The following is a 24,919-nucleotide window of genomic DNA, read 5'->3' on the forward strand; positions in this document are numbered from 1 at the left end:
AAGAGTCTGTGGTTGGGTGTTCAGAAGCAGAGAGTGCTCTCCCAAAGCTAAAAATGCTACTACTGCGAAACTTAACTTCTCCTCTCCTGGAATTCTCATGGAAGACAAGGTCTGATCATCTGAGGGCTTAAGAAGTATCAAATTGGAACTCATGGAATCACTGGCGGAGCTGATTTACATATGAGGATTCCTAAGCCTCACAGCATAGAAATTTTGATGCAGATGGTCCTGAAAAAGTTATTTTAACTGGCTACCAAAGGTTTACCTTGCAAACACCAAGTTCTTAAAGATTACAAAATCTAATAAAGCCGAAGTGTGAATTAAACTTAACCCCAAGAGCCGTCACCTACGGTCACCTCTTTTCGCCCACAACAAAGATGTCTGCGCATCGCTTACCGTGGACCGGTTCCAGAGCGTGGGCCGCGCGTCCGCCCTTTTCCGCGTCACATGACCACGAACACTCTTCCGCTACGGCTCCCTGAAGGGGCCATCCCGGGCCTTTCGCGCTTCTGCCCTGGCCCTCTGCGGGCCGCTCCGCCGGTGCTGTCCCTGGGCGCCTCCGTGCTCTCAGCCAACCGCCTCGGAGAGCGCCTACTCGAGCGCCCCGGGAGCCAGAGGGCGGCGGTCCTCGCCGGGACCCTCCTGTGGGCCCAGGGGTGAGTGCTGACGTCTTCCCGACCCGCGACCTGCCGCCCGAGCTGGCTGCCAGGCCTATCGCCGCCGCCGAGACCCTCCGGCCAACAGGGACCCGCGGTGGCCCCGGCCCCCCGGTAGTGTCTCCCTGACCCAAGTCCTGTCCCCGGGCCTCTTGCCTTCAACCCTGGTCTTTCCTCCGCCCCGGGACCTTGAGTCCCCGAGGAGAGCGAGGGAGAGAAGCGCCTTCTGCAGGTGTTTTTGGGCGAACCTCTTCACCCTTTGTGGTTCGGCGTCTCCTTTTGTGGATTAACCCGGACTTTTCCGACTGGAAAATAGGGATTTGGGAAGCAGCGGGAGTCCCATGAGCGTGAACGCCGGGCTTTGCAGGTCTTCACTCATCGTTCCCTGCCAAGGCCCTGACACCTTACAGGATGACCTTAAACCTGCCTTGTTTAAAAGGAGGTTTTTGTGTTGTTTTGTGGCAAGTACATTTTGGAAAAGAAGGGCCTTGTTGGAAGCCCCGGTTGTGGCATCGCGGGTGGCTGCGGGCCACCCTGTCCGTCTGTGAGCATCCTTGCTCGCAGATGTGGCTGCAGGCAGTTGCTCTCGGGTTTCCTTCCAGGAGGTGGGAAGCCGGAGGAAAGCTGCGGTTCCTGTTCCGCCGAGCTTCTGACTTTCCCCTGCAGGACGTGTGCTATTATTATTACTATTGTAAAAGAACACCCCTGTCTACCTCCCACAAAGTTAGAAGCAAAGGGCATTCTCGAGGGAAGAGCACCCTTTCAAAAGTGACATGTTTTCACTGAAGAACATTAAAGGGGGGGAAAAAAAAAAGGTTTCTGGCCCTTCTGCCCAAATATAGAACCATTTGTATTCAGGCCTCTCATCCACCGAGAGACTTAGAATGATCATGAATGTTTTCTCTCCTTGCGTGAAAAACATTTTTTCTGCCTCAATTCCGTTGGCTAATGAGATCCCAAAAGAAAAACCCTTAGGAAAATTAGGACGATTTAGTTATACTTAGTAGTCTTTTCCCATGCAATTAAATTGCTTGGGGGACCTGCTATCTTTTGGTTTCAAAGGCTTGTATATTGGTTTTGCTATTCTTTCCAAAAGGAAATTGTGTTCTCTCCCTTCCTGTCTGATAGAGCTGCCTCCTCTCAGAATTGCAAACTTTAGTCTTCGCTCTCCTCTCTTCTGGTATTGAAACTTTTCTGTGGGTTCATAACATTATTTTAAAGTTCATTAATATATAGTTTTCAAAGTTTGCAGTGACTTTTTAAATATAGTTTCTTTGAAAGAGAACTGAAACAGGGTGTGCAGAGCGGCCCATCTATGTGAGCTAGGTCCACACAGTAGGTGATAAAGAACTGGAGGGTTTTTTTTTGGTTTGTTTTTGTTTGTATGTTTGTTTTTGAAAAGTACATAAACATTTGCAACCACAGTCAGTTTGACTCAAGTTGTTTCGGTGACTTCCGAGGCTTTCTGGGTTCCAGTGTTCTAATGCTGAAAATGAGAAAGTTGGGCTGGAATCATTGTGTCCCAAAATTGGTATACACTTTCCGCTAGTGACATGTGACTTGACTCTAGGCGGTATGTGGATGAGGATTTTTTTGTAATAGGATGTTTTTGCAATCTGTATTTATATATGTACAGCCATGGTTTAAGATAGTGATACAAAATTTTCTTTTACAATACTTTTTTGATTTTAAAAAGTCGAGTTAAAAAAATTAACTGTAGCAAAAAGTTAATGCACTCTGTGAATATGGGAAAAGAAAAAACCATGAAGTTGGCAAGTTAGTTACTGGTGTTTGGGAACCACTGGGCTTAGAAAGTAGAAATCTGAAATCACCTGTGAGTCTAAGAGAGATTTTGCCTCGTTTGTTATGTTATATAACAGCATCACGTACTGGTTGCTTACTGGATTCTAAGTTACAAAACTTCTGGAATTAACATATCAACACCAAATGAGAAGTTTATTTATTGCCAAAAGATATTATCAGAAATGCCACAATCTAACGAGGGAGAAAAAGTCAGATTTTGATGGTTTTAAGCAGAAAACCCAATAATTGGGATAGTACAGTGTTAAATCTTAGTAGAAAAGTTGCAGTTACTTTTTAAATTTAAGTAGTTTAGCTACAGGAGAATTTGGCTTTTTCCAGAAGTTGGCGTTTCAGCATCCACCTTTATTTTCTAAGTCAATAGTTTTTTACAAACTCAGAGATTCTCGTAAGAAAAGATGTTGCTATAGAATGAAATATACTAGTGAGACTTACGAGATGTACTACTAGAAAGTTCATAAGAAGACTGAAATGCAATGAATGGAATGCAGAGAAAGCACATTTCAAGGAGATACTGAGGTTCTAGCCACTTGCTTCTCGTTTATTATTATAAAACTTCAATTTATAATGGCCAAAGGCTATAATCTTTTTGAGGTAGCTCTTTTCAGTGTTAGTTCTGAATATGAGCTTTTGCTATGCTTGAGATACACGCAAGTATTAGAAGAGCATCTCGTCTAGAATGATGCAAAAAATTGATTATAAAGGTTGCCTGTGGGAACCTGGGTGGTTAAGGATAGGATTGGAAGTGGGACACTTCCTTTTCTCTGTGTAGCTTGTATACTTTGTACCGAGTACATGCATTACTGGTTCAAAATTTTAACATTGTAAGTGAATGAAAATTTAAACAGGCCGGGCACGGTGGCTCACACCTATAATCCCAGCACTTTGGGAGACCAAGGCCGGAGGATTTCTTGAGCCTAGGAGTTTGAGATCAGCCTGAACAACATAGTAAGACCCTGTCTCTACAAAAAATACAAAAATTAGCTGGTTGTGGTGGCATATGCCTGTAGTCCCAGCTATTCAGGAAGCTGAGGTAGGAGGATCACTTGAGCCCCTGAGATCAAGGCTGCAGTGAGCAGTGATTGCTCCATTGCAATCTAGCCTGGGTGACGAAAAAAAAAAATTTAACCAATTCATTTGTTCCTCTTTAACATATATGTGTACCTATATGCATATATATACACATAAGTATTAGATTCATTTAAACTTACGTATTTTTCATCTGCCATATTTTTCTAAATACAAATCAGAAACAATGACAGAGCTAGTCTTTTATATTGCCTTAACTAATGAATAGTCAGTCGTAGGACCCCATCTGTGGAACTAAGATTGGTGGTAAGCTTAATTTTTTTCTTTCTTTATTCTCTCACTGGTCTCTTGATGTCAGGTTGTGCATCTTTGTGACTGTTACTATTTGGAGAATTTCCAGTAATGAATCCCTAGTAGTGGTATCATCTAGTTTCTCAATTAGCCCCTGTTTTTCTTCCCCAGGGACAAAAGTGGCTCTCAATCCAGCACATGCACATTGAAGCAAGTTAAAGGATTTAATATGAAGCACAGAAGCAGATAGTGCCAAATAGCAAGCAGTAGTTGGTACACGTTTGTGAGTAAAAATTGTCACTTTTGGCTTACTTTCTTAGTCTTTAAATTGTCTGCATGCCAAATCCTTAAAGATCTATGTCCCCAGAGACTTTTTGATAAAGAATAAAAGATGTGAGTTAGCAGTCATAGTCAAACCAGTTGCTGGGGCTGAGCATCCTGAGCAACCTCTAAGAGCTCTCCTAGGCATCTCAGTGAGGCGGGGGCTTAGGATGGGGCTATGTCTCCAGCATGGAGTTTAGGAAATACCTTAGCCATGGTAAAGTCATGTATACTGTCTAACTTTTTATGCCCTTAATTTATATATAGTGTCTTTGCTGAAAATTTAGTGTAATTTCCATTTCAAGTTTACACTAAATTTTGAAATTTATTTAAAGAAACCATTACACGTCAAATATGTAGGCTGCCTCAGTTACATTTACTTTTTGCCCTTTGTATTCCCTTCATGATTTATTCATTTGGGCTTAGTCTTAAAAAAGGATTTTTCCCCTTTGGAGTATAATGATTAGAGGAGTTTTATGACAGTATTGTTTTCTTCGAATCTGACTTCACATTTGTATATACATTTGATACAGCTTCTCTGTATCCTATTTGCAAAATCATAAGACAGTGACTGTGCTTAAAACTGTCTTTATGATTTTCGAGGTATAGAAAAACTCTTCTTAGGATAGATTTGACAATTGGTTTCTCAAATCAAGCCCTAAGCCATGTTCAAATCCAAAAGTCATTTTACATAGATATTTACTTTTATTCATAGTTTTCTTATGAAATGAATTGTTGAAATACTGATTTTTATTCTTTCTTTTTTACAGCTGGAAAAGCAGTGTCCGTGTTGTTATGTACACCTCCAAAAAAAGTTCAAATGTGTAGGGGAATTGTTGTGTAAAGTAAACTGAACTGCAGGGCAGCAGTATTTTAATAGCTATTATAGACGTGTATTTACTGTATTTAAATGAGTAAAGGAACAAGCAGTGACACATCACTAGGAAGGTCAGTGAAATTTTATTCAGTTGAGCTGGTATTATAGGTTTGAGAGACAATGGCTTTAAAGCTTACTGCTGTAGGCTAACCATGCTCTTTTACATTTTTATCAGCTTTTGTATTGGCGGCAACATTCTTTCTACTGCATTAAAAAAAATACACACGTAAATATGATATTAAATACAAATTAATAGTGTAAGACTTTCAATCCCTCCAAAAATGAATACACACATGAGGATTTATTATTACAAATTCTAAATCTGGTATTCATTGCATCTCAGTCATTAGGAGAAGTTTTAATTTGTATGATGTGATTTTCAGGGAGTTGCATCTTCTTTTTTAGTAAATTCAGAGTTAATATTATGCATCTGTCATTTAAAGGTTTTGAATAACAGATGCATTTGTCATTTAAAGGTTTTATTTTTTCATGCATGACAGTAATTTTTAATTTTATATTTTTAAAGTCCAAGCAGCTTTCCCTCAAATTGATGAGGAAATTTAAGTTTAAATTTTATTGCAGGCATTTTTTTAGTTACAAGCAGCATGCATATTTATTTACGCAGAGAAAGAGTGTGTGTGTATGTGTACGTACACATCTGTGTTGTAATTCTATAATAATTTTAAAAATTTGGTCCTAAGCAATATCCTCAAGGTACAATTTCAGCTGATAATTAAGAAGGCATTTTGTTAAGGAAGACGTTTTCTTTCATCTTTTATTTTTGCTTTGTATGTGTTCAGTACTTGCAAATGAGAAATTTCCTTTCGCTCTTTCTATAAGGTATTGTCTTCTAACTTCACTACGTAGGGGAGACTGACATTTTAACAGTCAGCCCTGTCTTTAAATTTTTCTCCCACAGGGTGAGCGGGGCAGCATTTCCTTCTCCCACTGCTGCTGAGATGGCAGAAATTAGTCGAATTCAGTACGAAATGGAATATACTGAAGGCATTAGTCAGCGAATGAGGGTCCCAGAAAAGTTAAAAGTAGCACCGCCAAACGCTGACCTGGAACAAGGATTCCAAGAAGGAGTTCCAAATGCTAGCGTGATAATGCAAGTTCCGGAGAGGATTGTTGTAGCAGGTATTTCACCTTTACTTAGAAGATTGCCAGTTAAATCTTTGTTTCATATGTTTCTATGAAAACTTTTGACTTTTTTTAAATGTTATTTAGAAAAGGAGTTGGAAAATGCAACTTTATACTTTTGAAATTTCTATCCATTATTATAGTCTGAATTTCAACCATAGTCTGTATTTTTTAGTAATTAGTAATACAAAATAGTAATTTTAGTAATAGTACAAATAGTACAAAATAGTAATTTTAGTAATTTAGTAATAGAAAATATAGTCTGTATTTTTTAGTAATTCAACTAATTATTGAGGTTTTACACACATAAAATGTATACATTTTTAAGTGTGTACTTGATGAGTTTTGACAAAAGTGAACACCCATATAACCACCACCACAGTCCAAATAGAGACCATTTTTGTTACTCTACAATGTTCCTTTGTGCCTCTTTCTCACTCAGTCCCTACCCCTCAACTCTAGGCAACCATGATCTCCTTTCTATAGCCAGATACTAGATTTGTCTTTCCTAGAGTTTCATGTAAATGGAATCATAGAGTATATACTCTTATCTGTCTTCTTTTGTTCAGTGTAATGTTTTTGAGATTCTTCTGTTGTTGCATATATCAGTTGTTCATTCAGTTTTATTACTGAGTAATATTTCAGTTTGGATACACCATAATTTGTTTTTCCTTCATCTTCATTCATTGAGCTTTTTGTTTGAAGCTGTTAGGATTAAAGCCACTGTGAATATTCGGGTTCAAGTCTGTGTGAGGACATATGTTTTCATATCTTTAGGAGTGAAATTGCTGGATTATATATCGCAAGTTATTTTCAACTTTGAAAAACTGCTAAACTGTTTTCCAAATTCTTGTACTATGTCACATTCCATCAGTGATGAATGAGTTACAGTTGCTCCACATCCCTGCCAACATTTTGTATTGTCAGTCTTTTTAATTTTAGCTGTTTGAGTGGGTGTGTAGTGCCATCTTGCGATGTTAATTCTATTTCCCTGATTATTAATAATTTTGAACATCTGCTCATGTGCTTTTTGGCCATTTATATATATTCGTTGTGAAGTATCTATTCAAATGTTTTGTCAGTTTAAAAAATTGGGTGTTGTAAGAGTTTTATATATTCTAGATATCAGTTTTTTGGTCATATATTGTGCATTGCATAATTTCTTATTTCTGTATGACAGTGATAAATATTAGTGAAATGTCAATACGCTGGAAGCATATTTTGAAAGAAACTAATGCTTATTGGGAGGTATAATTCAAAAGCAGAAGAAGGTAAATACATTTGAACAAAAATCACTGTCTTTTTAAAAAACCTCCCGCTTTTCTCTTCTTTGTCTCTTTTCTTGAAAACTCCTAGGAAATAATGAAGATGTTTCATTTTCAAGACCAGCGGATCTTGACCTTATTCAGTCAACTCCCTTTAAATCCCTGGCACTGAAAACACCACCTCGTGTACTTACGCTGAGTGAAAGACCACTAGATTTTCTGGATTTAGAAAGACCTCCTACAACCCCTCAAAATGAAGAAGTAAGTAGAACTTTAATATCACTGGAATTTGAAACAATGTAGACAAAGGTAAAAGAGAAGAGTGAAGAGGCTTTACAATATCTTTAGCAATATGTCATGAAAGCTTTCCATATGGAACATTACTAATAATTCTAATTTACAAATGTGCCAAATAAATTACTATGCTGTTTCTAAAATTTGAATGTTATGTTTTAGGAAAATGTAAATTTTGTGGAAAGTATTATTAAGTTCCTGTGGTTTGAAAAAAGAGCCTTTATGGGTAGGTGTTACTTATTAAATAATAAGAAAATGTTGGGAAGTTTAGCAATAAAAAGTAAATGTATCACTTTGTTATAAAATCAGTCTAGCAAACAGGGCAAAGAAAGCCCTTTTTCGCTTGACACTACCCATTCTCGCTACTTGATTAAAAGTTCCTACTGAGTTAGCTACTATATTGCATCACGTTAATATGCCAGTTGACCTAAATGTAGCAGTGTAGACTAACAAGGTGTTAGTAACAGTTCGAATCCTGCCTTTGCCATTGACTTACAGCTAACCTTTGAAGGTTCTTTGCCGTGATGATTTCTGGAGTTACATCTTTTTCATATAGCTTCTGAACTTCTAACATGTTGTCACGAAGCTAGTATAAGGCAATGTGCAAACATGTTTTTATTAATAATGGTACTGCTTGTGTCTGGTTTCATTTTGCATGTAATCCTTTCCAAAGAGGGTAAAGCACCCATACTGTCTAGGGCAATGCAATTTTCTAGGATTAGGTTCTTAGATTGTAAGTTTCTGCTGACATAATTGAGGTAATATGCTCACAGTTAGTTTGGATATTCTAGGTATTTGTTTGGTGAAAAGCACTAAATCTGAGCCTTTATATGACAGAAAGGCTCTAAGATACTTGCAGAATTGTATTATTTAACAAACATATTTTAACTTCTATCTCGGAGATACTATATGCAGTATAGGAGTTAATGAGGCATAGTTCCTGCATTCAAAAAGTTTGCTGTCTGTCTGGTTTCAGCAGGACAATGATATGAGTGAGGGAAAGACATCAACACATGCAGAAGATATAAAATTCTTTAATAGCAGAAAATAATGAAAGTTACCAAGATGGTTACATAAAACAAAAGTATCCAGTGTGCTGCCAGTTTGAGGCCCAGCTTTCTAACTCCCCAAAGTTCTTTGGGAATTATACCTGTGAAAATAATTGTCTTACAGTGACGATTTTGCCAGGAAAGAAAGGCTCCTTATTGTATTCTTTGGGTTTTTCTTTTGGTCTTTCTGCTCCTCCTGATTGAAAGCAACCCAAGCAATTCCCTGAGTGATTATTTTAAGAGTGAGTGAAGAAAGTTTGTCGAGATTTCCCTCAGTAGACCCAGGCTTTAAGACTCTACGGGGTTCATTCCTGCATTAATTGTGATATTTAGTCAAATGTAATAGATGTCCAGAGTGTATAACACTGGGGTAAAAAAGTTTATGTGAGGATTAGACCTAATTTTGAAGACCTACTTTGCCATTTACTAACCACATAACTTTGGCAAGTTATTTAACAGTTCTAGGGCTTATCTCTGAAATAAAGATAAGAGTAATGCCAAGTGCATAAGATTATTAGGAGAATTAAATGTAATAATGCATGTTCTAATTCATGTTAAAAGCTCAATATGTATAAATGTTATTGTTAGGAAAGAGTTAAAATCCTGTGGCAGGAGCCAGATGCTAAAATGAAAGAGGAGTTTCTGAGATTAATACCAGCTGCCTATTGAAAGCAAAGATGATGGTTTGGACTTCAAGTTTATACAAGCTTATAGAAGGGTCCAGTAGCCTTCAAGAAGCACTCAGCTGCAGTGAGCAAGGGAGGAAGGGGTAAGGGAGCCAGGGTTCTAGTAGCTTCTAGAAATCAACTGAAATAGAGAAGCAATAAGGCCCTGAGTGCTGATAACATTGATGATTCATTCAGGTGTTACTCAGAATCGATAAAGTGAGATCCCCAGAACATTTGCTCTGTAGTAATCGTTCTGCAATGGATGCCAGAATGAGGTAGAGCAATAGTGCTCTACCTCAGCACTATTGGCATTTTGGACTGGAAAATTCCTTGTTGTGGTGAGAGCTATCTTTTTGCACTGTAGAATGTTTGCAACATTTGTGATCTCTATCTACAAGATGTCATTACCATCTTCCAAGTCATGATATCCAAAAATGTCTGTAATAGCAAAAAGGTGGAAACAAGTAAAATGTCCATCAGCTGATGAATGGATAAGCAAAACATGATCTAGCCATATAGTAACTCTTATTCAGCCATAAAAAAATCAGGTACTGGTTGGGTGCGGTGGTTCATGCCTGCAATCCCAGCACTTTGGGAGGCTGAGGTGGGCAGATCACTTGAGGTCAGGAGTTCAAGACCAGCCTGGCCAACATGGTGAGACCCTGTCTCTACTAAAAATACAAAAATTAGCCGGGCATGGTGGTGTGGACGCCTGTAATCCCAGGTACTCCGGAGGCGGAGGCAGGAGAATCACTTGAACCCCGGGAGGCGGAGGTAGCAATGAACCGAGATTGCGCCACTGCACTCCAGTCTGGGCAACAGAGCCAGACTCTGTCTCTCAAAAAAAAAAAGAAAAGGTACTGATACATGCCACAACATGGATGAACCTTGAAAACATGTAAAGTTTAGGAAGCCAGACAGCAAAGGCCATGTATTGCATTTTTCTACTTACATGAAATATCCAGAGTGGCCAAATGAATGAAGACAGGATACAGAGCAGTGGTTGCCAGGGGGTTAGAGGAGAGGGGAATTGAGAGTGACTGCTTAATCAGTATGGGGTTTCCTTTTGGGCTGATGAAAATATTCTGGAACTAGATAGTAATGATTACACAACATTGTGAGTGTACTAAATGCCACTGAATTGTACAGTTAAATGGTTAAAATTGTATATGTTATGTGTGTTTTAAAATAAAAAAGAAAATACCTCCAGACATTGCCAAATGTTCTCTACAGGGCAAGATCACCCCCTACTGAAAACCACCGACCTATCTCAAGAAAGGAGACTACCAGGAGAAGGCTTATGAGGAAGCCTATAAAATTGTTGTCTGAAAGCCTGATTGATGCAAGGGATAAATTTGTAGAAAGCAATTGTACCCGAGTTCTTAAACTGGCTTAAAGAATCCAGGTGAGCCCTTGAGGAGGGCTTAAAACATAACATAAATAATCCCTTAGCTCAAAGAGGGTTTAAAAATCTGAGGCTTGGCTGGAAGACAGGAAGTTGACAAACACTTTCAATATGCCTAATCTCCACCAATATTTGGAAATCAACTCTAAGATAAGACCATTGATTGGTGATTCTGTCTGCCGGGAACTAACAAAGCAACTGTTCAATAAACCATGTGATCTGGGCATGAAATACAAAATGCCCAAGTCGTGACAGTTTTCAGTGTTCCTACAGTAGACTGGGCAGTGTGAATGAGGAGAAAGAAGCTGTAACACTGACATTACCACCTCTTCTCAAAAAGGAATACAAACTGGAGTCAGTGGGGAAGGACCTTCCAGAGAACCAGAAGGAAGAACTGTAAAGAAAGAGTTGGAAAATGCTGCCTGTAAGATTTGACACAGCCTTGAACAATGTGACTAAGTCAAAAGATGTGAACTCTGCCGTTATATCCTATCAATCAAGCCGTGATGTGCTTTGAAAAAATCAGCCACAATAAACCCTAAGAGCTTTGTGAGAAGTCCATTGAAGTTGGAAGAAAAAAATGGACTGGTCTAAAGAGAGAGAGTAAAAGCTTTTGCCCAAGTTGGCATCTCTTACTTCAAAGAGGAGAAGTACGAGAATACTATTCATTCGTATAATAAATCTTTGGAAGAGCACTGAACCCCAGATATACACAAGAATTGTCAATAGTTAGGAATTAATCTGAAAGGAGCAAAATCAGTTGTCATATATAAAATCTGACCTGATTTTGGAAGAGAAGAGTAAAGGCATTGAGTGGTTTCAGAAATGGAGCTATCCCCAAGCCATGCCAGCTTTATACAGAAGCCATAAAATGGCATCTTCTGCAGGATGCCAAATTCTACAGCAGTTATGTCCAAAGTGTACAGTCAGAGCTGGAGGAGAAGAAATATCTAGCTAGATCCACCCTTAACACAGATGATACTTAGAAAGCAGCAGCCTGAGAATCTGAAGGATACACAAAAGCCATGAATGTCTAGCAGAAGGCCCTAGACCTGTAATTCTATGGTAAAGAAGTAGCAGATGGTTATTGGTGCCCAGTTCAATTGATATGACAACACTAAGGATGTGAAGCAAAAAACCATAGCTATATGACATATCCTAAAACAAATGCAGAAGGGCTCCCAGGGACTCAGTGAATATTTAAAAGGGTCCTGTGGAAGCTTAGAAAATCAAGAACTTCATGAATATGGGTCTGATCACAGTTTGGTGATGGTTTCTTGAGCTCTTTTTCCTTCCTCATCACTTCTGGAAAGGAGCTGGGACTGCAATGAGCAGAATGGAGCGAAAGTCTGGAGAGAAGACGAAAAGCTGGATTGTATATATGTATACACATTTCATGCATGGAAAATTCAGAGATGTACACTTGCATTCTTTGTACAGCTACAGTTTTATGGCCCTCTTAGCACAAGCGTGGTCTCGTCACTCCTGACAAATTGGGCTATGTGTCCTTCCCAAAATCCGCAGTCACTGGCTTAACTGTTTTCCCCATGATTCGTGATTTTAAACTTTGGACAGCGAACATGTTGGGGAGGGAAGATATTTATCCCAACTGTTCAGTCTACATTGATAATTTGTACCTTTCCCCCTTCTGCATAAAAGTCCCACAGAAAATGGGGATGAGTATAGAGGAAAAACACTAAGGCTCTGAGTAGATTCCTGAAGAAGAGGTGGGCTTTGAACAGATTGAGAGAATCAGCCATCAAAAAGCCTAGAGGACATTTACTTACCCAGGAATTTATGAACAATCAAATTTAACTTGGGGTGTAAGCATATTAAAGGAGAATTGTATGCAGGCATGCAAAGTGTCTAGTGCTACATGTTATATAACTGTGTAGCACTAGACCCTATGACCCAACTTCCAGGAAGCTGCTAGAACCTAGGAGACTATTTCTCAGCCTCAGGGATGAATAAAAGTAAGTGCATAATCACTGAAGGATGATTCTGAAAGACATTTTAAAATTTTGCATTGAGGCCAGGCACAGTGGCTCACATTTGTAATCCCAGCACTTTGGGAGGCCGAAGTGGGTGGATCTCTTGAGGTCAAGAGATCACCAAGCCTGGCCAACATGGTGAAACCCCATCTCTACCAAAAAATACAAAAATTAGCTGGCCTTGGTGGTGTGTACCTGTAATCTCAACTACTCAGGAGGTTAAGGCATGAAAATCTCTTGAACCCGTGAGGCAGAGATTGCAGTAAGCCAAGATCGTGCCACTGCACTCCATCCTGGGCAACACAATGAGACCCTATCTGGAAAAAAAAAAAAAATCTCAGATTGAAACAAAACAAACATCCAGGCCTGGCATGGTGGTTCACACCTGTAATCCCAGTACTTTGGGAGGCCAAGGTGGGTGGATCACTTGAGGTTACGAATTCAAGACCAGCCTGGCCAAAATGGTGAAACCCCGTCTGTACTAAAAATACAAAAATTATCTGGGCGAGATGGCATGCACCTGTAATCCCAGCTACTCGGGAGGCTAAGGCATGAGAATTGCTTGAACCCAGGAGGTGTAGGTTGCAGTGAGCTGAAATAGCACCATTGCACTCCAGCCTGGGGAACAGAGTGACACTCTGTCTCAAAAAAAAAAAAAAAAAGAAAAAGAAGAAAAACATCCACCTGGGATTACAGGTGTGAGCCACTGTGCCCAACCAAAAACATCAATAAATATTGATTGATATTTTGAAAATCTTAATTTTCAAGTCCTTTAATTCACACACTATTTGTTTTTTACTATAAAGTTTAATTTTTTAAAAACCATAGTGGCCGGGCGTAGTGGCTCACACCTGTAATCCCAGCACTTTGGGAGGCCGAGGTGGGTGGATCACAAGGTCAGGAGATCGAGACCATCCTGGCTAACACGGTGAAACGCCGTCTCTACTAAAAATACAAAGAATTAGCCAGGCATGGTGGCGGGCACCTGTAGTCCCAGCTACTCAGGAGGCTGAGGCAGGAGAATGGCGGGAACTCGGGAGGCGGAGCTTGCAGTGAGCCGAGATCGCACCACTGCATTCCAGCCTGGACGACAGAGCGAGACTCTGCCTCAAAAAAAAAAAAAAAAAAAAAAAACCATAATGTCGGCCGGGCACAGTGGCTCACGCCTGTAATCCTAGCACTTTGGGAGGCTGAGTCAGGCAGATCATGAGATCAGGAGTTCGAGACCAGCCTGGCCAACATGGTGAAACCCCGTCTCTACTGAAAATACAAAAATGAGCAAGGCGTGGTGGCACACACCTGTAATCCCAGCTACTCAGGAGGCCGAGGCAGGAGAATTGCTTGAACCCGGGAGGCAGAGTTTGCAGTGAGTCAAGCCGAGATTGTGCCACTGCACTGCAGGCTGGGCGACAGAACAAGACCCTGTCTCAAAAAAACAAACAAACAAAAAAACCATAATGTTGCCATGGCTATTTTAGTGGGCGGTTTTTTGTTTGTTTTTTTTTTTAAGTATTTTTGTTGGGCACGGTGGCTCACACCTGTAATCCCAACACTTTGTTTTGGGAGGCCAAGGTGGGCAGAACACTTGAGCTCAGGAGTTTAAGACTAGCCTAGGCAACATGGCAAAACCCCCATCTCTACAAAATACAAAAATTAGCCAGGTGCGGTGGTGTGTGCCTGTAGTCCCAGCTACTTCAGAAGCTGAAATGGAAGGATCACTTGAGCTCAGGAGGCTGAGGCTGCAGCGAGCCATGAGCATGCGACTGCACTCCAGCCTGGGTGACAGAGCAAGATCCTATCTCAAAAAAAAAAAAAAAAGGTATTTTTAAATAAGCAGAAAAGTTAATGATTATCACTGTTCTAGTTATCCATTTCTATGTAACTAATCATCTTAAACTTAGTGGCTTAAAACAAACAAGCCTATGTTTTGCTCATGCATTCTGTGGGTTAGGTATTTGCAGTTGCCGTGAAGGGAAAAGCTTGTTTCTGTTCTTCAATGTCTGGGGCCTAAGCTAGGAAGTCTCAAAGGCTAAGGATAACTCAACAGCTGGAGCTTCAGTTATCTGAAGGTTTGCTCACTCACGTGTCACTTGGTACTAGCTGTTGTCTGGGACCTCCATTAGGGTTGTCGGCAGGTGCACTTACACATGGCCTCACTGTGTGACTACTTGGCCTTCCTTGTATCATGCTGCCATTCTTCCAAATATGAACAACCTGGGGAAAGAAAGGCAGAAGCTGTACTGTTATGACCTAGCCTCAGAAGTCACTTTGCATCATTTCTATAGGCATCACCAGCCCTCTGAATTTCAAGGGAAAGAAATAGATCCTGTCTCTTAATGAAAGAAGGTCAAAGATACATTTCGTAAGAAGAGCATGTGGGATTAGAGATTGCAGCCATTCTGGAATGCCAAAACCATTAAGCTAGATACATTTTTAGTCTAGTTTTCAAATATTCAACCAAATCTTAATTTGTTACAACCCTAGAAGCCAGGAACGTTTATTTATAATACAGATACTCTCCGTTTCCTGTATGTGCCTGTAAACACTTTTACAAATTGTTCTTATAAATAAGTATATAGCATAAGATTAAACAAATAATAATTGTACCAAGTAAAATTGATACTTAAAAAGAAACTAGAGTAGTGTTCTTAAAGTAAATAGGCATTCCTGTTTATCTGCATTATAGTAAGTAGGGTGTATGTGTGTGTGTCTTGTTTTGTTTTTAAGGCAAGTCTGTCAGTAATACACTGCCTGGCAGCAATTCTTGGTTGCCTTTTCTTAGTTGGTTGTAAATTTTTTGAGTAGCCTTGTATCGAGGTTCTTTTGATGCTAAGCAGCTACTAGGCTACTAAGAATATTTCTATTTCCTTCCCTCTCTTTGTGCCTTAACAGATCCGAGCAGTTGGCAGAGTAAAAAGAGAGCGGTCTATGAGTGAAAATGCTGTTCGCCAAAATGGACAGCTGGTCAGAAATGATTCTCTGTGAGTAGAAGCACTAGCATTTTATCTCTCTTGTAAGTTTTCTCAGGATATTTTCTGTACCCATGTTTCTCTAAATAATTACTTCGTGTAGTTTTTAAAATTTGTTTTACATCAATTTTATATTTTTGTAATACTTTTTGTAATCTTAAAATCTGGCCATTTTGTTGGTCCTGAGAATTTTTCAGTAACCTTATCCTTTCCTGTGTGGTGTGATTTGCTAATTAAGTTATCATAAGATGGTGAACTGGTCCTTTGCAGTTTTGCTTCTAATGAGCTGTGTTAAACAGTCTAGCAAGACAAGTAGATTTTTTTTCTTTCCAGAAGTATTTTTTAGCTTTCTCCCTTATGATTCATTGAATTTTTTGGTCCTTTTCATTTTCAAAACATACAAGTATGTTGTTTAAAAGACTATTTGTTTAAACCTTTCTTTTTCATTTGGTTGTATTATCAAATTCTGATCTTAAAGCTACCACAAGATTATTAATGTTAGTGCTTTTTTACTTTTTTATTAAAGTTAATGGATTTTTACAACAAAATGTTCCTTGAAAACTGATCAGAATTTTAATCAGAAAGTCATTGTCAGTAGTGGCTTTTTAAATAGATTATATAGATTAATATTTCTTCCTCATTAATGTTTTGGCCAATGTTCGTGAACTCATGAACCACATGTGATGGCAAGCATCATGTAAGCTTCTGTGGAAACTGAAAGAATCAGGAGATGATACATCTCTTCTGAGAGCTAGCAAATCTAGATAGAAGCAAAGCATTTAATTTTATTTACAAAATAACTAGAGGACAATACAGTGATTTATATTATAGCATATTAATCTCTAGTTTGGACCTCTCTAAAGAGTATTGGGGTGCAGAAGGGGTTTTGATGGGGTTAGGGTCATTGATATTCAAGGTAGAGAGAGGTTTTTTTTTTTTCAAATCCTTGCTTTGAAAGAACAAGGAAGTTCTAACTTCTATATAAATTATTTGCTTGCCTTATTGAAATTCCATTCTCTTGTGTTAGGTGAAAAGAGAACTAAAACTGCTCTGATTTCTTGTAGAATATTGAAGTATCTCCTAAGGTAGTTAAAATTATTCTGAAAGGCTGTGTAGGAAGAGAGTAGGTAAAAATGAATATGTATCTCCTTCAGGGAATGCTTACTGCAAGATTCAGCCATTAGTAATATGAAATTTTTTTATTGTGTTTTCCCTAAAGGTATCTGGTTAGCAGTGATGTCAGCAGGCCCATGAAATCCATTTTTTCTAGACTATTTCCAAATGTATTACACAAACGGTAAAGAGGCTGTATCATTTATGGCTAAGGTGGCTTCTTGATCTGCTTTAGAGTGATTAAATATACACTCAAGAGCTTTAATTATATTCTTTTTGTAACATTATCCTAAGGCAACAAAGATTTCTAGTAAGCTTTTCCACTTTATAAAGATGTGGCTTACTATTTAGGTTCTTAGCTACTTCGACATTTTACATTAATAAAAACAAGATTATCGTAATAGAGCACCACTCTTATTTTTTCTCCCAAAGTGTGTATTATTGATAGCTGCATTCAACTGAAGAGAAAGGAAACCCCTTTATTATGTATGAAAACCAGTCCAGTGAAGTATAACTTAGAGTAGATGGTATAGATATTTTTGCATTTACCCAATAACATAAGTTCCTCATAACAGAAAAGATTTACAGTATTAACTAATACTTGATTTTCTTTTTTTCTTTAAGTTGCTTTAATGACATTTTCTAAATTTTTAGTAAAACTGAAAATCTCATTTTTGATAGTAAAAGTATGAATCTTTATACATTTTCACAGTGAAACACTTAACATTGCTTAACCATATTTTTCGTTATGGTTGTAAAGTATATTACCATGTTATATATGTACTTTGTTGATAATGTGACTTTGCCCTTTCTTTTCCTACTGTTGTTAATTTTATAATTTACAATTCATCTTTAAGAATCTACATCTTACTAACTTTAGAATTTTGTATAATGAACATATTATTCAGTGTTGTTAATGTAGTGAGGAAAAAACAATTGGTATAATACCTCTCTTAAAATAATTATTAAACTCTTACTGTCTTTACCTACTTTAGTGTTTTCTTTGTAACATGAAATTGTTGTGCATCATAGTGCATGAAACTTTGCCTGTCTCCACTTTATTTTATTCCATGGCTTTAAGAATAAAAGTGCAAACGGGTATGAGAGCAGGAGCACTAGCCTTTGTTTTCTTAATTACTTTGAAGAGGCAATAAGATTGTGGTCAGCTATTAGCGCAAAAGTGAATTCTAAACAGTAAAATCAGATCTAGCTTTTTCTTTGTGTTATAAAAGCTGAATATGTAAAAGAAGCATAATTATTATTTAAGGTGGCACAGATCAGATTCTGCCCCAAGAAATAAAATTTCAAGGTTCCAGGCACCGATTTCTGCACCGGAGTACACGTAAGATTTTATCTGCTCTGCTTTTGACAAGTAGTTGTTTTGATTTTGAAGGATTATGTTAATACTAATCTATTCACCAGGTAATTGACATATGCTATCCTAATTATCTTCCTGTTTGGCTTTTTAGTACCTCTGTTTCAGGATTTCTCAAACTGTCATTATATGCTTTATTAAGGAAAAAAATAACTAGACCAACTAAGGAAGTTGTATATGATTTTGCATGTGTTGGTGAAAGGAACATGAAATATAATATGCACATAAGGACCAAGCATCCTTTTTTGTTTATTTTGCTTTGATTGGCATAATAGTTCTCGACAGATTCAACTTCACCTGGTTCAGTGATCCCAATTTTTTTTTTTTTTTAATTTCAGAACACTGTCTTTTCTTCTTCTATCTTGTTTCTGAAGGAGAATGGAGCATAAGTGTGGTTTGTCATTTATTTTATAATCCCGTAGATGAAAACGATGCTTGGAAGCATTTTTTTTGCTATTATTAAACCCACTCTTTCCATGTGACAAAATAAGGTATGAGAATGACTCACTCATGAAGCAGAACGTTTTGGTATATAATACAAGTATTCAATAGCTAATACACTTCTTAAGCCGCAGAAGAAACTACACCGATAGCCAACAGTTTTCCTCTTATTCTGGTTCTATTATTATGCTTCCAGGAACTATTCAGTTGCCATAGATAATGGCAATATATTAAAATTTCCTCTGTATTTAAAATTCCAAGAGAAATTAATATATTTGTGTTTTAGTGAAAATTTTTTCTCTTTATTGTTTTACCCTATTTTTTTGGAAGAGTGATAACTCACCGAAGAGGTTAAATTGACAGGTTGAGAAACATTATTCCTATGAAAACTCAAAGAGGTACTTGACTTTGAACTTACTTTTAATAATGACATAGTTATGCCAAGTAAATTTTTATTTAAATTTTAGTTCTGACAATTGGCTGGTGTTTTTTTGGTGGTTGTTTTGTTTTTTTCTTTTGAGACGGAGTCTCACTATGACTTGCAGGCTGGAGTGCAATGGCGTGATCTCAGTTCACTGCAACCTCTGCCTCCCGGGTTCAAGCAATTCTCCTGCCCCAGTCTCCCGAGTAGCTGAGACTGCAGGCACATGCCACCATGCTCGGCTAACTTTTGTATTTTTAGTAGAGACAGGGTTTCATCATACTGGCCAGGCTGGTCTTAAACTCCTGACCTCAAGTGATCTGCCTACCTTGGCCTCCCAAAGTGCTGGGATTATAGGCATGAGCCACTGCGCCCAGCCCTGGTGTTGTTTACGTAATTCTTATGTGATAAGATTTCATGTAAGCATGAGGTAGAGCTATTACTAATGAAGCATGGTAAACGTCAGTGCTTTCTTCAAAATTTTCTAATCTTTTCTTTTAAAAAGGCAATGTTGAGACTTTGCTATTTTATAATGTCACTGGAATCAGTTTATCAAAGTGCATTTTTATTAAATTACTAATATATATAATGCCATTTACTTAATCTTCTCAGTGCTTTTGCAGGATGTTTACTTTTTTATTTTCCACAATAGTTCACTTGTCAAAACAACAGAAACAGAAAGTCACTAAACCTTGGTTGGGTCCATGAGTGGACGGAGATGAAAGCGCTGTTTCCCTCCACAGTTGATACCTGTGGAGTACATTTTAGCTCCTTTCAAACTGATTGCTAAAATGGAGCTTGTTCTTTTTTGTTTTTACATTTATTTGTAAAAAAGACCAACAAGACTGCTTAAAGTTTTAAAAAGAAAAGAAAATTGCTAAATTATTTATTGCCTCTAATTACTAATGTAGTTTTGGCGATCTTATGGTGACTCATTTCATCTGTAGATGGAATTAAATGTTACCAAACAAGGACATTTAATCTATACAACACTGGCAAAAGTAGTCATCAATTAAAAAAAAAATACTCCCGATTTTGTTTTTGCTGTTTATGGAGGATTGCCATACACATGAATGAAAAGCTAAATTTTTTACTAATCTTTGAAATGTTAATTTCTTTTGAGAAACAACTAGAACCTCAAGTTATGTTTTTGATGCTGGTTTTTGAGGAAATAAATATCTTTACTAGTATTGATAAGAACTTAATTACTTAATTTCATCTTTTATCTTTCTACATAAGTATTTTTCATATTAAATTATCACTGAGGATCATGTAAGGTTTTTTCTCATTGTATTCCAATTTCATGTGATCGTAAAATCTTAGAATTGAGAGAGATCTTATAGATTGTTTTAGAATCCAACCTTCTGCATTCCATCTTAGGAACTCTTTGCAGTTAGTCTGAAGTAAGTTTATGTTTGACTATTTTATAAGATGACCTCCTAATTTCCTATATATGGACAGAAAATACTTGTACTTTTACAGTTTAAATAAACAATTCATTATTGTTTGTTTCTGGCAAAAGGATTTCTCTTAGAGGAAGTAACCCTTCTTTTATTTTAATTTTTAATGGGCCAAAATCCATTAAGTTTTTTTCATGGATTTGAGTTTAGTTCATTCATACTGTTGCCCCAAGATTATAATTCTAAATATTGATTATTGTAGCCTTTAATATGTTAATATATAGCTGGTTTATTTATCAATACAGAATGATACACGAAGTGTTCAATTTAAACCCCCAAATGCAAAGACAAAGTACAGATTTGTCCTTTAAAACTTGAGTGAATTTAGGCAGTTACGCTGGCTGCTCTGTCAAGAAGAGTGTAAGATGGATTGTTTGTTTATGTTGATGCAGAACTGGCCATTTTTTAATTCTCACAAGCGGTAAGAGCTTCAGGTTTTCCCAGTGCTGCCTAAAGAGAATTCTGAGTGTAAGACTAACATATAGTTTTGTTTCACAGATAGGATGTTTTTGTTTGTTTGTTTGTTTTTACCCTTCTGGAATGCCTGGTATGGGTTTTGCCAATTACCATGGATCAGTAGATAATGTTGGCTTATATGTATTCCCAGAGATTGCCAGTCTCTGAACGGACATTTAAGGTCACTAGTCATGAGACTGCATCTGAAAATTTGAGTTTATCTTGACACCATTAGGCCTAAATCCTATGGTGAATCAGGCTTGATAGATTAGTTGCTTTATATGTTAAGATTTGGCTTAGATCTTTTAAGTAGTCTTTGAAAAACATGGTTTTCATATTATGGTACTTCTCTCTTTGGATCACCAAGCCATTCAAAGTTATTCATAAAACTGTGGAGGAGATTTTGTTTTTTAATTTTCTGGGACTCTGGGAATAATATCAGATGACTGTAACTATCCTGTCAAAAAATTATCCCACTTATTTTGTAGTTTCCAAACAAATACATGCTGTTAGAAAAGATTACACAGTCAAAATAAGAGATTTTCTTTTTTCAATTGTTTACCATCTGCTTTGTTTTTATTCTTTCAGATGTAATACACATTGGATGACGTTTAGCCTGATGTTAGTTTTGCCTTGATGTTGAGAATGTTGAGCCCTCATTCCACTGTTGTAATCTGTATGTCAGTTAAATACCTCACAATAGATAATCATGCTGTAACATTAAACAGCTCCCTGAAAATACTGACACAGATCTTAAGAGTTTAGGTTAGAACCATAAGAATTGGTTCATTCAGCTTTCAGAAAGCACTGGCAGGGGAGTCAAATGAAATTGTGAATCTCAGCCCACACATGAAAGAACGATTAAGATTATTGTCACTAAGAAGCCCAGAAATGGTTATCAGCCATTGAGAATTTAAGAAGTGTCCTTGCCTTCTTGTGCTGTATTCACAGATTCGGGAATATTTTTATGCTTTAGTCATTTAACTAGAGAACATATGCTTACTATAATTAAACAATCAAAATGCTTTGTTACCATTTTCTAAGACTAATTCATCCTTAAATCAGTGTCATTTACTCGTCATAAACTTCAACTTGCTTCATTGGCTGTACGAAGTATTTGAAATGGTGTTTTTATGGAATCACTTTTGATTCGTGTGTTTAAACTTTGACATCTGTATGTGAGAATTCCCTGTCCTACTCTTCTAATCATCCGTAAGTCGACAGCAGTGTTGTTTCTTAGAAGTTTGGTTTATTGAATTGGAATATAAACACGAAGTAAAGAATGCTGCTTCTCCAATGGGAGGGTTGAACACATTCATTGCTGTAGTTCTCTTCCCTCTCTACAGTTCTTTCATATTCAGTTTATTTATTTTGATGTTTAGGGTTACAAAGTTATAAGTGCTGCCTTGTAGCTAGTTTTTGAAAACAATTCAAAATGTTTATTCTTTGACTGTTTTCTTGCAGGGAAAGTGAAGGGTGGGAAAGAGGGGCAAGAACACTAAGAAAACTAAGATAAAGACTGCTCAGCTGAAGTTTTATAAAAATCTGACTTGAGTGTTTTTCTCTTCATTTGCTGTGCTTGTGTAAACAGTGTGACACCATCGCCACAACAGGCTCGGGTCTGTCCTCCCCATATGTTACCTGAAGATGGAGCTAATCTTTCCTCTGCTCGTGGCATTTTGTCGCTTATCCAGTCTTCTACTCGTAGGGCATACCAGCAGATCTTGGATGTGCTGGATGAAAATCGCAGGTGATTGGCCATCCGTGACTCTTGACAGCTTTGTTGCATATTTTTTTGGCCTCTTGTTTAGTGGACTGTGGTGTCTTTCTTTTCTGTTTTTACCTTCTAGCCTCTTTCTAAGATGCAATGGTTTGAAACAGCTTGCTTTACTTTCTTTTAATTTGAAATTATTGTCCAAAATTCACATTTCACAAGATTACATTAGCTTTCCTTCTGTCAGGGAGAGTATACATAGAAAGTGTAGTGATTTTTTTCAAAGGCTTTTCTAGCCTATTCTAAGTACTTGATTCCACTTGGGGATATGCCAGGGGGCCCCGTCCCATTGGGTTGAGTGTTAGACTGAAGCTTACTAGTCCTCGTTAGTCAGTCTTTTGATGTAATCATTTATGCTACTAATATGATTGGATTGATAAAGCAAATCTGAGGAGGTGATGTCAGCGCAGCTGCCAGGACACTTTTTTCCTTTCCTCTCAGCTACGGATTTCTAGGCTTGTTTTGAAAATTCCAGGTGCTATCATCTTTTTGATAATACTGATATTTTTCAGTGTTGATAATTTATCTCACTTTTGAACATCTCCAAGTAAAATCATCAGTAGTATACTTAGACTTATTCATACAAATAATTTTTTTGCGGTTATCTCAAGTACTTTTTGTCCTCGCTTTATTACTACGTAATGTTTTAAAGGAAATTCGGGGAGCTTTTTTGGCATAGTGTGGGAAAAATAGAGTCAATTTCATTTCAACTCTGAACATTTATCTAGTGGCTTCTGGTAGTCAGGGTTTGAATTTTCATGATTATTTAATTGTTACTTTTTGCATTTTGAAGAATTTCACAATAAATTAAGCTAGCCCTTCTAATAAATCCTGTTTCTTACCTTAGGAATGAATATGACTTCTGACTTGCACTGGACAAACTTTTTCTTATTGAGTGCTTGTAGTCCTTACACAGGCCCTGGGTGTGTCACCATACTTCACAAGCACCTGTCCATGCTACTTATCATTGTTGAATCCAGGGCCTTTCTGAGCCTTCCCAGAGTTGACCTAGTGCTATGCATTTGGGCCCAAGGACTGAAAGCTGCACTAAGAAGAGCTTAAAAAGAAAGCTCATGGCATGAGGGTGTGGGGAGGGGAATTACATATACATGTATATGTATAGATGTGTTTTGTTTGTTTTTCGCCAAGGGTTTAGACTCCCTTTTATGCTTTTTGAAGCTTCAAAGACATTCTTGGACTATTGGGAAGCTGTAAGAAGCAGCAAGGTTCAGAACAAAAAGCATGGATTCAGGGAGTCAGTCAGAATTAACCCGGATCCACCCCACTGCATAGCTGCATGATGGCCTTGAACAAATTGCTTAGCTTCTTTTGGCCTCACTTTTCTCTTCTGTTGAAAAATAGAGAGGAAGGATAATAATATCTAGCTTTCTGAATTCTTGTGAGGATCTTCTCCCCTCCCCCACCTTTAATTATAATATAGGGATAATGGCCTCCAATTCTTTATTTAGTATGGTAGGAGATCTTTCAAACGATATTGCATATAAAGTAGCTGGCAGTTAAGAACTAATATTTACAAGGGCCTGTGTTTTCTCTTCCCTCCTTAAAACAGATTTATTGTCCATCAGCTAACTTGTTTAACTTTTTAATTACAGTAAGTCTTTAGTGGAGACCAGATTATTAGGTGTGAGTATATCATATCAAATGCTATTACATTTAAAATATCTGAATGAGAGATATTTCCAAATCTTGTATAAAAAGTAATAATAGCTAGATGGCAAAGTCACAGTACATTAAAATTATATGTCCCAAAAAGTAAAAAAAGAAAAAAAAATTATTTGTCCCAACTCCCCCCTACCAGCATATACACAGTTCATTGCAATAATGTGGAACTTACAAAAATATGGATTTTTTCCTCCATAATGGAAAAAAATTGTGCCTCACACAGTTCATTGCAATAATGTGGAACTTATAAAAATACGGATTTTTTCCTCCATAATGGAAAAAAATTGTGCCTCAGAGTCAAATGTATAAAATCAAAAATCGCATTAGTATAAACTTTGTATTTTTTTAATAATGAAAAATATTTTTGGACTTTAAGTGAAATTTTATTTCACTTTTTTACATTGTGATGAATTGATA

General features: G+C 37.5%; 1 protein-coding gene across 20 annotated transcripts in view; it reads left to right on the plus strand.

The window, feature by feature from the left end:
- Nucleotides 1–450: 450 nt before the first annotated feature.
- Nucleotides 451–24,919, plus strand: part of MFF (mitochondrial fission factor) — a 32,897-nt gene continuing 8,428 nt past the window's right edge. For 2 of the 20 annotated variants that reach the window (XM_063648015.1, XM_063648017.1), the window contains exons 1-5: nucleotides 467–656; nucleotides 5,915–6,135; nucleotides 7,495–7,664; nucleotides 15,703–15,791; nucleotides 18,160–18,234. In XM_063648015.1, coding sequence (XP_063504085.1) covers nucleotides 5,955–6,135; nucleotides 7,495–7,664; nucleotides 15,703–15,791; nucleotides 18,160–18,234 — 515 coding nt within the window. In that variant the 5' untranslated portion in view covers nucleotides 467–656; nucleotides 5,915–5,954. Of the gene's footprint in view, nucleotides 771–3,962; nucleotides 4,081–4,888; nucleotides 5,067–5,914; nucleotides 6,136–7,494; nucleotides 7,665–15,702; nucleotides 15,792–18,159; nucleotides 18,235–22,636; nucleotides 22,796–24,919 lie in introns of those variants that run through there. The other 18 variants (XM_063648014.1, XM_063648013.1, XM_054479340.2 and 15 more) reach the window with 18 other exon arrangements.

The sequence above is a fragment of the Pongo pygmaeus genome, chromosome 11 (assembly GCF_028885625.2).
Source record: "Pongo pygmaeus isolate AG05252 chromosome 11, NHGRI_mPonPyg2-v2.0_pri, whole genome shotgun sequence".
NCBI lineage: Eukaryota > Metazoa > Chordata > Mammalia > Primates > Hominidae > Pongo > Pongo pygmaeus.